This window comes from Pempheris klunzingeri, chromosome 10 (assembly GCF_042242105.1).
Source record: "Pempheris klunzingeri isolate RE-2024b chromosome 10, fPemKlu1.hap1, whole genome shotgun sequence".
Classification (NCBI taxonomy): Eukaryota; Metazoa; Chordata; class Actinopteri; order Acropomatiformes; family Pempheridae; genus Pempheris; species Pempheris klunzingeri.
In genome coordinates this window covers 10,676,318-10,689,715 of record NC_092021.1, presented here as the reverse complement: position 1 = coordinate 10,689,715, position 13,398 = coordinate 10,676,318, and the positions used below count along the sequence as shown (strand labels likewise).

The following is a 13,398-nucleotide window of genomic DNA, read 5'->3' as shown; positions in this document are numbered from 1 at the left end:
ATCATCTAAACTACTATCATCGATCTGCAAGATAAACAGGGCATATGAAAAAGCAAGAATTACATCGGACCATACAATTAAATTATTGTTAGAGTGGTGAAAATGGTTTGGATGGAAAAGTTTACTTGTACTTGTATGTTTCAGTACCAATTTGCAATACGACTACTTATAAAGGTTGTATAGAGGGTTTATTTACAGAGGGTTTATTATCCAGGTAATTGATAATTAGGTTGTAAGCACTTTATAAAGCATAAACAAACAAATTATAACACAGTTTTCATACATCAGCGTGGACTCAGTCACAGCTTAATCTTACTTGTGAGTTACAAACAAGTTGAATATTTATTGTGTAAAGCACATCACTGTCAAGGTAAATGATATTGCCATAGCCTTCGTCTATGAATCTGCTGATTTGATATGCCAAATGAAAGTTATTGATTATTAAGACACACTGGTGGTGGTCAAATGCCAGTAACTTGTTGATGAATACCTGACTAAGCTGACAGGAGGCTGATGGAGAAGACAAAGAAAGTAATGTAACAAATGAGATCTGGAGATTAACAGTACAAATGTGGGTAAGAGAAGAGTCACTGCTGCCCTTTTTCATGTGATGTGTTCTAAGAGCTTATTGATGATTTATACAATGCTAACAACCTAATTACCATTATAACGTTAGTCTTATTGTGAATTGGTACCCATGTTTCTTTATCCTCTCCCTCAGCCTGTCCTCACAGTCATCTCAGCCTACCTTCTTGGGATATTTTATTTTGGCCAGTCTGACAAAGTCCTCAGCACTGTCCAGGGACACCAGGCGGTCCTGTGAGAAACATGGAGGCAGACAAGATTTATAACAACAAGAGACATGCTGGGAGTGTGTGTGTGCGTGTGTGTGTGTGTGTGTACCATGACATAGAGGTAGCTGCTCTGGTGTCCAGTTTCTGAAGGAAACAGAGAGGTGTGGTCCAGCAGCTGTTTCAACAGTTCAGTCGCTTTGTTGAGATGCTCCTGATCTCGACTGACCTGGCTCTGCCTGTTCACGCACAGCAAGGCATCCACCTCACACTGATAACCTGCACAGGAATGAGGGAAGATCACACACTGTCAACGGAGTACAACAGAATAGTCGGTTGGAGTTGACAGGATTAAAACATCAAAGTATCTCACCCAGCTGCAGCAAGATTTTCTTCCATCGAGATCTGACTTCTCGTCTGGCATAGCGTAGAGTGTGTATGTCATAATTCAGCTTCTCCCATTCCTATGTGCAAACACACAATGCATCACAGGGTAGTGGATAAAGCGGGGGACAAAGCTCGTCAAAAGACTGGAGGGAGTGAAACATCTGAGACTAAACTGAAGTTTGTTTTGTGTTGCCTAATGTCATGAAGAGTCTCACAATATAAATGGAATGGTTCAGTGAATATTCCCTTTGAATGGCCTGCCAGGCTGTTGGCCTACATCTCTATTAAGGATCCCATTAATACAATGTGCCCTCTGTGTCCTGTCACATGGCCACAGAGCTCACACACTCTCTGCTCAGAGAGTCACTCCACAGCCCCTCTGTGGTGACTCACTGAGCTGATGTCCTGACACAGAGGAAAAGCCTCTGGGTGATGGTCCCAACGTGTTGCCTCTGCTGAGAACTGGAATAAATGTGTGTCGCCAAAAATATGAATTTTTTTTGTCATTAAATCATAAAATGAGCCAAGAAAAGCTAGCTTTCCAACTTCTGGTTGGTACTGGTGTTTCTGCCTTTTCCAGGCTTCCGACCCATGCGAAACACCCCTCTGCTCTCACCAAATGATTACTTAATGATATAACATCAAGCATGAGCTCACGTCCAGATATTTTAAAGTAGTACTGAGTCACGAATGGGAGGGTATTTTACTCTCTGCAGGGATCCTCCTGTTTGTCTAAATGACAGTATTTAACAACCTGCAGTACTGTGGGTTACTGTGTGACATGTATTGGGCCACTGATTGAGTAAGTGAATAAAGTTTCGTGTCGCCTCTCATGTCATGTGACCTCCTTTTATAATGAGGAAAGACCCCAAACCAGACAAAAGCTCTATCGCTGACACTGACCTTTGGTACTGTAAAACTATTTGGACATACTTGCTTTATTTTGAATACACAACGTCAACTTTTGTATTTCCCTAATGAATGCTAATAAATGACTGTTGAAAAAATGTTTGCAAACCTACTATGAAGCGATATTTTTCTATTGTTATATTTTTGACATTAAGTTGCTTTAGAATCTGGGTCAAGTTCACTTATTGATGCGAGTCAACATGAAAGTGAGTGAAAGGCTTCTTTGAGAGCCACCTCAGTATGTCCTCTCCTCTTATTAGCTAATTACATTAGACAGATGCAACAGATGGAACAAGTAAGGAAATGAAATTGAATTACTGACTTCTGGTGCCAGTACAAGTGTGGATTTTCTAAAAGACTCAAGGTCTCTGCTTGGTTAATTTATGTGAAATAATATAAAATGGATTTATGGATTGACTATAACTCTTTTAATGGATGATAGATGAGGGTTTAGTAACTTTTAGTAAGTTTTTTAAACTCCTTTTAAGGACCACAGGTATTTACATAGCACAGACAGCTACAAGGACTTTATATCACCACAGAAAAGCATGTTGTCAATATCATACTGGGTCGTATTAAATGACACACAAACTGATATAAAAAATTGTATAACAATGTGACAGAGCAGTTACTATGAAACTTCACTTGTACAATTATACGCTCGCATTTGAAAAGATCTCATTTCCAGACACCATATATCACACCATAGTATATTTATGTGTAGTTTTAAAGGACGAGCAGACACTGAGCTGCTTTCGTCAGCGTGCATATGTCTGTCTCATATGCAAAAACAGGCTTTCGCTCACCTCTGTCGCCTGGTCAGCCTGGTCTCTCATGCTGATAAAAGCCTGCAACTCTCTGTCCAGTCCTCGCCTGATGGGAGAGTCACAGGGTCTGTTTGTGGAGGCCCACGGACCCTCAGTGCTCCCTTTGCTCTGCTGGTCGATCCATGGGCTCCTTCCCGACGGCTGTGGCCCAAAAACGCTCTCCTTTTCTGTGTCGCTGTCGCTGGACTCACTGGACAGCAGCTCTGGTTGTTTGGAAGTAGTGGTGGAGCGCATACTGTAGAGAAGGAAGAAGAAGAAGAGGAAGAAGACGAAGAGGCAATTGTTTCAAAACAGGTTATTGTGATTTTGAAGCTCATCACGTTGAGTTGCTGTCAGGTGTCTCACCGCAAAATAGCATTCTTCTCCTCCCTGTTGTGATTCAGATAGTACCAGCAGCAGCAGATGGTAAACTTGGCACCCATCGGCCCTCTCCAAAAGTTCTCAACAATCAGAATATATCCTCCTTGATAAAATCTGAAAACAAGCGCACCTCCTCCCTCAGGTTTCTCCCAAAATCACCAAGAACTATAAATATTCCCAAACTGAAATGGCGACATTTGGAATTGTCGAAGACTAAAAGTCCAAGCAATATCTTAACTTGTTATGTCTGTACAACTTTCCCCTGTGCCTATCCTGGCCTGAATGAGAGCCGCCTGTCAATTACATTATCCACGTGAGTCCAAACAGGGAACAACAACAACACACACACACACACACACACACACACACACACACGCGCAGACAGACATGCAGGGCAGTTTAGGGATGAATGCCACATTTATTCAGCAACTCCTGATGGTGCAGAATGCAGCAGGAGAGGCATGGCTTTCTGGCATTATTGTTGCGAAACACAGGCCCACTGCATAACCTGTAAATTAGATGTGGATTTGTACCATAATTTAGTGCCTGCTTTATAATTAGTTATGTCAAAGGTCTGTATCCATGCCTGCAGGAGCAGTGAAAGTGGAGAAGAGAGCAGTAGGTCTAAGATCCTGTGACACCGGCTGTTATATAATTTTTCTGACACTTCATAAATGTTAATACATAACTCATGTACATGTATTTACCTCGGTGTCAGCCTGTAAGAAAATTGGAAATGTCCACATGATGACAGATAGGAGATCCAAGGTCACCTGGCTGAACAAAAGTTAGAAGTGCAGCTGGAGGTGTTAGGAGCAGCTACAACAGGGTGGGAGCAGCCGCAGCACTGAGAGAGAAGTCTAGAATGGAATAAAAGTCTAAGTGAGAGCAAACAAATGGAGAAAAACACACTTTTTTGGATACTAGGTTTGCTCCTGCTGATTATAAGCAGTGTTTTAGAGACGTCTTATGGGTGAGTGGCGTTGTTGTGCTCATTTTAACGACCCATTGTGTTCAAATGAGCACATTTGTCTGAGCAAATGGAACTTTCATAAATGCAGGCATTTACAAAACAAAATGATGAGCGATGCCTCCCAGGATCATCTACCTTCACATCAGCTTTTACTTTCTGAATTGATGGCATTTTATGGCATATTATGGCATTATTACCTTTATTTGGTTATTTATTACCTTTACTTACATTTTGTACATTTTTATTTTGCTTAGTTGTTTGTATTCATGGTGGTGGTCATTTTAACTTTCTATGTTATTGTAACACCAGAATTTCCCCCCGGGGATCAATAAAGTATTTCTATCTATCTATCTATCTATCTACTTTATTTTGAATGTTGAATTAGTGAGAATATAGTTGTGGGGTCAGTATATATGTTCGCAAATTTACAGATGGCATTGTCTTTTTTCTGTGTTTCATGCCCTCAGGTCTGACACAGACATTTGTTAATTCACAATCAAATACATTAAATGATATATAGGGAATTTTATAAAATAATGAAAGTATTCTTAATCTTTTTGTTTTAACTCAGTTTGGCCGAGGGTTTGGATTCTACATGGAGTTATGACTACACCAAATATCACCCCATGGATGACGTAAGAGTCTATTTATTATGTGTTTGTTGTTGAAGTTGGACTGTTTTTAACTTTTGGTAATAATGCTAATTAGAGATTGCACAACTACAATTCGTACCATTAAACTACAAACTTCTGAGGTGTTTTTGGAGCAGGAGACCAGAGCCCATTGCTAGACTTGATATTTGATTGTGAAAAAGTCTTTGTCTGTGTGGACTCACGTTCTCCTTTTTCTTCCCTTTGAGTTGCACTTTAATCTTTGTAGATTACAGATGGACTTTGGTCAAGAAAATAGAAATATCATAATCAAAATCAATCATCACACTCAATAAATTGCAATACAGATAAGAAGGTGGATGGAAGATGTGGAGCGAGGGAACCCAGAGCTGGTCTCCTCTGCTGTGTACGGATCCACTTATGAAGGAAGAAATATCACACTGCTGAAGGTATTTAACACATTTTGTTTGCCCCCTGAATCACTTTTACAGAATGGGATATTTCAAGCAAAGGGCTAACCCTCTGATAGTCACTAAGACTTTCATTTTCAACATTTCCTAAAATGACTTTGAAACACTTGAAACATCTAGTTTAGGTTTGCATGTTTGTGGGAAGAGTGTTCAGTGTTTTACTTTCTGTTTGGAAGGGCAGTACTTTAATTATATGGTAAGATAGAGGCTACAAATTCAACAATATTCATTTATTTATCGTGATTACACAAAGGTACCGCAGTTATTTTGACTGTATTTTAACATGCTGCATTGTTCACTTTTAAATCCTTCATTCACCCAAAGCAAGCTTATGTTGTGTGTGTGTCCAGCTGGGCTTAAAAAGCCCACAGCGCAAACAGAAGAAGGTTATATGGATGGACTGTGGTATCCACGCTCGGGAGTGGATCGCTCCTGCCTTCTGCCAGTGGTTCGTCAAAGAGGTTTGTACACACAGGCATAATTGAAATTACGCCAAAGTAAGCACAATGTGACATGTGAGCATTTGAAACTCCTTTGTTCAGATCGTGCGCTCATACAAAACCGATAAGAAGCTGGAACAGATGCTGCAGAACCTTGACATGTACGTTACTCCTGTAATCAACGTGGATGGATACATGTTCAGCTGGGCCAATGACAGTGTGAGTGCTTCTCAGGTTTCATCATTCTGAATGAGTTAATTCAGTGCATCTGAGTGTTGTGACATGTTCTAATTACTTTGTGTCAAAGGTGTGTCACTGTACTGTAACTGAACGACTTCACTAATTTTGCGCAATCTAACAAACATGCCATTTGTCTGTTTGTTGTTTTTTTTTTTCTCCATGCAGACTCGTCTGTGGAGAAAGTCCCGTTCAACCCCCCCCGAGGGCAGCAGCTGTTACGGCGTTGACCTCAACAGAAATTTTAATGCCAACTGGGGAAGTGAGTCGCATGCTCTCAAAAATCACAGTGTGACTAATTAGCCCTCATTTGCCTCAAGGTAATAGTGTCTCAAAGCTTCCATGTAAAGGGATGAAACATTTAGTTACACAATTTAATTGATCCTGTGAAAAAAAAAATGCTGTAAATCTTGCAGAATGTGCTGGAAACAATACACAGACTACGGCAATATTCAAGTTCAACAAGTGTAGTCCAAAATAATTTAAAGTCACATGAAATGTTACAGTTGGCGAGCCAAAATACCCCTCACGGCTGAATATCTTCAAATTTCTGTGCTGTATATTGTCCTGTCAGGCTGCTAGGGGCAGATATTCTGCCTGGGATAGTAAATCTACAAGGGCTAAATATCTATGTGTGTCAAGTCAGTCTCTACAAACATGAAACCCTCTCTTCTCTGAAACCTTTTCTTTCTTTCCTTCCTTTTTCTGTGCCACTAGAAGGCCGAACAGTTAACTAAATATTATAGAGTCAGTCCATATCACACAGCTCAAGCCCTCTGACACTTACAGTGTTGGTTGTCTCTATGAATCCACATTTCAGAATTATTTTGACAAAGGAAAACAAGCATCTCTTCGACATAAATCGGATATATTATCATTGACATGCAAGTTTTGTGTTTCCCCAGCGGTTGGTGTGTCCTTTGACAGTTGTGCAAACACGTACTGTGGGAAGTCACCAGGCTCAGAGCCAGAGGCAAAAGCAGTGATGGAATTTGTTGGTAACTATCTGTGAAATTACAGTAAAAACAAGACATTATTAAAACGAGAATGTTGGTTATTTAATGTGTCAGAAATGACTTGCCTGGGCATGTTCATGCATGTATGTTCATTTTGTCTGTATGTAGGTAGGATGGTTGACCAGACTCTGTGTTTCCTCACCATCCACTCTGCCGGGCAGCTTATACTCTTGCCATACGGCCACCCTGAGATCCTTGCACCCAACTACAATGAACTGGTGTGTGTGTGTGTGTGTGTGTGTGTGTGTGTAGCGGCAGGCCTTCAGAATAAGGATACACAGCTTTTAAGGACAAAGATTGACAGCTCAAGGTTTACGAGGCCACTTCTTTAGTATATGTTTTGATATATGGTGAAAGAGGTTGAATGGATTATCAGAAAGATCACTGTAGTCCTCCATGCTGAGCTTTCTTAGTTCCATGACCTGCCTGACCAACCAACCAATCAACAAATATTAGTTGTTAAGGTAAACAGGAAGAAATTTAACAACCATGTTTACTTTTTCTTTACAGTATGACTGTAAAGTATATTCTGCACTGCTAAGACATTTCAATAAACATCTATGCTTAGTATTATCACTCTTTACCCACTATTGTCTGGCAAGATTGTCTTAGAGATCATGGGAGCGTATGAGTTTGTCAACGGTTTTTGTGAACTGTGCAGGTGTCAGTCGGTGAGGCAGCAGCAGCGGAGATGAAGAAGGTACATGGAATGGACTACACTGTGGGAACATCCCCACAAATCCTCTGTAAGACTCTCACGCACACACTTGCTCTTTCCTCGCTTGTCCTGAGTAGCTGTTATCACACAAGGACTGAACTGCATGCACTTTGGCAAAAGTCACTGGTATCCTTCAGAGCCTAAACAAAAACACTACGCAGTGAGGCAAATTAGGCCCCAGAAATGAATCTTGCTTTTAATATTGGAGCAGTTGTGGATAAACGGGATGCAACGCATCATCTGCATTAGATGTTCTGGGTTTCTATCATGTGCTTTTCATACCTCTGACCTTATAGTTGCCTCCATCTTGCTTAGGACAAAATCATAGTTTCAAGGCTTTGTTAATACACTAATGATGAGTCAAGAGACCCACACAACAACACCATGGGCAGAGGTGGGAAGTAATGAAGTACAAATACTTTCTTACTGCACTTAAGTAGAGTTTTCAGGTATTTGTATTCTATTTGAGTATACAACTTTTTACTTTTCCTCAACACACTTTAAGATAAATACCTGTACTTTCTACTTTTTACACTTAAGAACGGACTTGTTATTGTAGTTTTAATGAATGACAGGGTAATTATTTATGAGGATGGCACAGTAACACACAAAGAAGACCCTTGGTGCATCCATCTGAAGGCATCTCGTGAATGTGATGTCCATGCAGGAAGAACTAGTAGTGACATGGAGGAAAGTAAATCAGCCAACATGGCCGACAGAGCAGATTCAGAGCAGCAAGACATTCCCCATCTTTGACCATATTGAAGAGAAATGTACTTTTTTCATTTTATACTTTGAGCACATTTCAGAGCCTCCACTTTCTCACTTTTACTTGAGTAAAGAAGTTGAATCAGTACTTCTATTTCTCTTCCTCTTCTACTCTACTTTTTTGCACAACTATCCACCCGGGAGCACTGATCATGGGTATCTGAATGGTGTATGGTGTTATTGTTTGGACAAAAGGGAAGGGAAGGTAACAATTACACCTACTGACTGGATGGTTCAAACTAAAAAGTATTGGCTGGCTTGATAATGGCATACAAGCATAGGAGGCTGAATAAGATTTCAGAGGTGGAAAAGAGAAGCCATCCTGATGGATCAACTCCATGAAGAAATGAAGACTGCTTTCTCCTCTATATCTTTTTCTCTCTCTTTGACCTTCAGATGCAAACTCAGGCTCAAGCCGTGACTGGGCTCGTCTCATCGGCATCCCATTCTCTTACACCTTCGAGCTGAGAGACAAAGGTGAGTTGAACTTGTACCAACTAACGTTCTGCCTTTGACTCTGTGATATTTTCCTCTAAAATAATGATCCTCCAGGTGACTTCAGCCACCTGCTACCAGAGGAGCAGATCCAGCCGGCCTGTGAGGAGGCCTTCGCGGGAGCTCTCTCCATCATCACGCATGTTCACGACAAGACCTTCGCCAGTGCTGCTGTCGCCACAGTCGCCGGCTTCAGCGCGGTTTCTAGGGTTGCTATGACAATTTGGAGCACTATCATGGCTTTGTCTCTCACCACAGGGGTCTTGGTGTGACACAGTGAAAACCTCAATCAATCAAAAATGGCTGTACGTGAAAATTAGTGAATAGAAGGAGATACTGGAGATAATGGTAGTGGAAAACTGGTGATTACTGTGATTTCAACAGAAATACTTCACATTGCATAAATGCACTCTGTAATCTGTTGAAGAGCTATAGTCTTTCTGACAAAGACATTTAAATTGCATCATCATTAGCGTTCATGAATGACATATAACAAATAAACTGATTGTCAGAGCCTGAAGTCCTTTATGCATAAAACATTTCATTTTGATGAGAGGGCGCAGATAAGAAACACACGTTTTCAGTGAAATGATGGTGATGTTGTGCCTGCTTTTTGCAACAGGGGGCAGTATCGCCCCATTTTACACACCACACTCCTTCTCATCAACTCACTTGAGGTGAATAAAAGTGGAGTTTAGTAACAAAAAGGCCTTCCTAGTTGGTTTTTCAGCAAGATTTACATGCAAATTTACATATTGTACATCAAAGAAATGTCTGTGTCTCTCTTGGGGTCAATGCAGTGTCTAATGTGATTATAGATAAGGACAAATACTAGACACCCAGACACAGTTTGATACTGGAGGAAAACCAGATGAATGTTGGTACTGCACCAACAACCATTAACCAACAAAATGTGCGGTTATTAGAGCAGCGAAAAATGTGTGTGCAGCTATTAAATTTGTTTTTTCATTAACATGCTTTTGTGCGCTGTTTTGAGTCTTAGATTGCAGCTTGTACTATTCTTGTCTTTTTTTTCATCCACATTCAATTTCAGAACTCTTTTAAGACAGTTTAGTTAGGAGAAGGACTAGGTTTTTAAAGACGAGATGAAGTTTAAGATGGTTTCAGAAGGTGTGAGGTGATCGTCTTCTTTCTTATCTTAGTGCCCTTGAGTGTTCACCACAGAACCAGTGGTAATTAAACTTCTGTGGTAAACATGAACTTCTTTGTCTCAACATTCACGATCAAATCTTACTCCATTCCTCAGATTCCTCATGCTTTTCATCAATAAAGAGCTTTGGCATTTATCTGACTTTTTCTCATTGGATTCAAATTTTAAGTTAAGTTGTATTTAGTAAAAAGTCTTTTGTTGGTGGTTTATTTTTCTCTTTTTTAGTGTAAAGGAGTAGGTTTCTTTGCCTGTTTCTGTTCTATTGAGAAGTTTAGATATACAGACTTCCCTCAAATGTCCTCTCTCACCCCCTCCTTCTCTCTGAGATTTATATTTCCAGTGTATCCTCCCCTGCTACCACAGTGTCTGCTAGACCACCAGTTATTCACACGCACACACACACACATAGACACACACTTAGCCATTGACAATGTGACTTTGACATAGTGCAGTTGAATACCTTATGCGATAGTGAGTGATGGACCACTCATCCTGATGGCTGTTCTCTGAAGGTATGTGTGTGTGTGTGTGTATGTGCATACGTGTGTGTGTGTGTCTGTGTGAGTATACATTGTATTTGAGCTGCAGTGGAAAATAGAATTATATTCCAGCTCACATAAAACCTCAACAGAACAGAAAGACGGGTCAAACACCAGGGGACCACGGGAATAATAAGTAGGAACACACACACACACACACACACACACACACACACACACACACACACACACACACACACATATATATACAGCCCTTTAGGGAACAAACTACTCGCTGCTCCATCACTGACACTCATGAGAGATTCTCAGGCATGACTTGGTAAGGCAAACCAGAGCTTCCTGACACACACACACACACACGCACACACACACACACACACACAAATATAAGAGCTGGGCAGGGATTCAGAGACACAGATTGAAGGTGATTATAATTCACAGTGAAGTCTGGCTGGTTAAGTTATTACCAGCTCATCCATCTATTTGTGTGTGTGCATGTGTGTTTGAGCACTCATCAGCGTAGCAGGGGAGAAACACACCACGGACATATATTTCATAAAGATTGGGAGAGAGAGAGAGAGAGAGAAGAAATCAAGCCCACCCACCAAGGAAGGAGTGAATGAAGACGGGGTGGAAGGAACAAAGAGAGGAACAATAAAAAAGATGTGGGAGAATACTGCAGGACAACACTTACAGGATAGCAGTGAGTGATTCCCAAAACAAAATGGACCCAGCTAAAGGGAACAGTAGTGACTTCCACACAAGGGGAAAAGAATTACAGTTCCACAATAAAACAATGTGAATTTATGAACTTAATGATGTTGTTTCTCAAATCAATCAAATCAATCAAATAAATATAACTGTGTTTGCATTGATCTACATCATTTGAGTCACTTGACAAATTTGTATTTCTGGTAAATTAAGTCTCATTATATCATGGTCTTAGAGGGTATTTTGTTTCTTAGTGGCTACCAGGTGTCCATTAAAATGAGCAGTTTGCAAGGTAAATTAAAGCAAAACTATGTAACTTTTATAAGAAGTGATAAGAACTCTTTTCTCTTACAAATGAAAAGTAAACTATACCTAATAAAAGAGACCTTAACAGTTTTTGATTGATGTGTGTACAGAATAGACATCAAGCAACTTTGAGGTTCCTTTCCTTTTTCTAAAATTTTGCATATGATGATCCACCTTTTACAGACACATACAGCTGAGTATCATCAGCGTGGCAGTAGAAATTAATCCCACCTCTTGGTATAATTTGCACAAGAGGTGAAATGTAAATAGAGTGACAGAGCCCTGAGGTACTCCATATTTCATTTGAGGGAATTTAGATAGTAGTATTATTATGAGAAGCACACTGTTTTCCTTCAGATAGGTAAGACTTTTACGTGAGAGAGGTTACGAGAACGCATGTTATGAGAGCGCTGGGCCAGAGGCGCCAAGTAAATTTTCAGGTCAGTGATCTGTGGTGTCAACAGAAGCACTCAGTCCACTGTAAGCAGAAAATCACTCATCACTTAATAAGTGCAGTTCCAGTGGAGTGACAGGGCCTGAGAGCAGACTGAAAAGGTTCAAAAAGATTACTGTTACTGTAGGTTAGAGACTGGTCAGTAATTATTTAGAGACATAACATCAACACTGTTATTTCTTCACATTGTGTTTACACTGTTAGCTGACTTTTCAATGTTTTAAATTAAAATTATTTCTAGGTTTTACATATAGTGCTTATTAGCATATCTTTATATTTCTTTTCTCCCAGCAGAAGCTCATTAAATCATACTGGCGAGGTGAAATTGTTGGGACCCTCAAACACACTACTAGTCTCCGATCAATATGGAACCACTCACCAAGGGACACGTGACAGTGGCCACTCTGCGTCAGTGTCAGAGAGTACTTTCAGAAGAAAAATAGGGGAATAAAAAGGTAGACAAAGAATAGTGTCAGTAAATCCAATGTGCTTTATAGAAAGAAAATTTTAAGATTGGACATTTCCTGTAATGCCTCAGCAATGGCTAAACCCTGTTGAAATGTTAATTATGGCCAGCTAAAGGAAATGATAGTAATATGTTTTTTCAGGCTTAACTATGTATTTCTAAAGACATACAATACATCTAAACTCTCCCAAACACTCTGTGAATCCCCAAAGTGGCAGCCAGGGTTCAATGCCCAGACGTTTGCGGTTAAATCATGCTTTTGTTTTGTGAGATAGATTTGCTTCTCTCTATTTTAAAAGGAAACCAGTGGGGAAACCCGCAGCACTGCTCTGTTTTCAGCACAGCAGAGTGTCAACAAGTTCATTTCCACAGAATGTTAGCATGTTTCACCACTGATTTTACCGCTGTTTGATTTATTAAGCTGAGACTCGTGGATTTCATGGGGCTTTTCAGCTCCTTCCAAACATGTGCATTTGCACATGCGCCACACACATTCAAATGATGAATAGAAGTGTGTGTGAGAGGCCTCCTCTGCTGGTGGACCTGTGACACATCTTCGTCACATACTTTTATTGCTAATCGATGTAGATGACACCATTTTTTACACACTGTCACTGGCAATCAATGGGAATTATGCCATGCTTTTTAACTGTCACCTGTAATCAATGAGGGTAGAGCCATCATCTGCATCTCCTGATCATTACATCTGGTGATCAATAACAAAGCTGGCTTGGGATGACACATGATCATCATACTGGCAGTCCATGATGATAGGTAGGTATGTGTGT

At 40.3% G+C, this 13,398-nt stretch overlaps 2 protein-coding genes across 2 annotated transcripts; one reads left to right on the top strand and one right to left on the bottom strand.

The window, feature by feature from the left end:
• Positions 1–508: 508 nt before the first annotated feature.
• Positions 509–3,542, bottom strand: LOC139208825 (melanoregulin-like). Its single transcript, XM_070838576.1, has 5 exons — positions 3,260–3,542; positions 2,894–3,149; positions 1,165–1,255; positions 904–1,070; positions 509–817 (listed from the first exon to the last, which is right to left on the bottom strand). Exons 1-5 carry the CDS (start codon positions 3,334–3,336, stop codon positions 740–742), a joined length of 669 nt encoding a protein of 222 aa, XP_070694677.1. The 5' UTR covers positions 3,337–3,542; the 3' UTR covers positions 509–739.
• Positions 3,543–4,132: 590 nt separating this feature from the next.
• LOC139208746 (carboxypeptidase O-like) lies at positions 4,133–9,274 on the top strand. The gene is made up of 11 exons (XM_070838482.1): positions 4,133–4,247; positions 4,819–4,882; positions 5,206–5,307; positions 5,679–5,789; positions 5,871–5,987; positions 6,174–6,267; positions 6,911–7,003; positions 7,130–7,239; positions 7,683–7,767; positions 8,904–8,984; positions 9,060–9,274. The coding sequence occupies exons 1-11, from the start codon at positions 4,171–4,173 to the stop codon at positions 9,272–9,274; spliced, it is 1,149 nt and encodes a 382-aa protein (XP_070694583.1). The 5' UTR covers positions 4,133–4,170.
• The last annotated feature ends 4,124 nt before the right edge of the window (positions 9,275–13,398 follow it).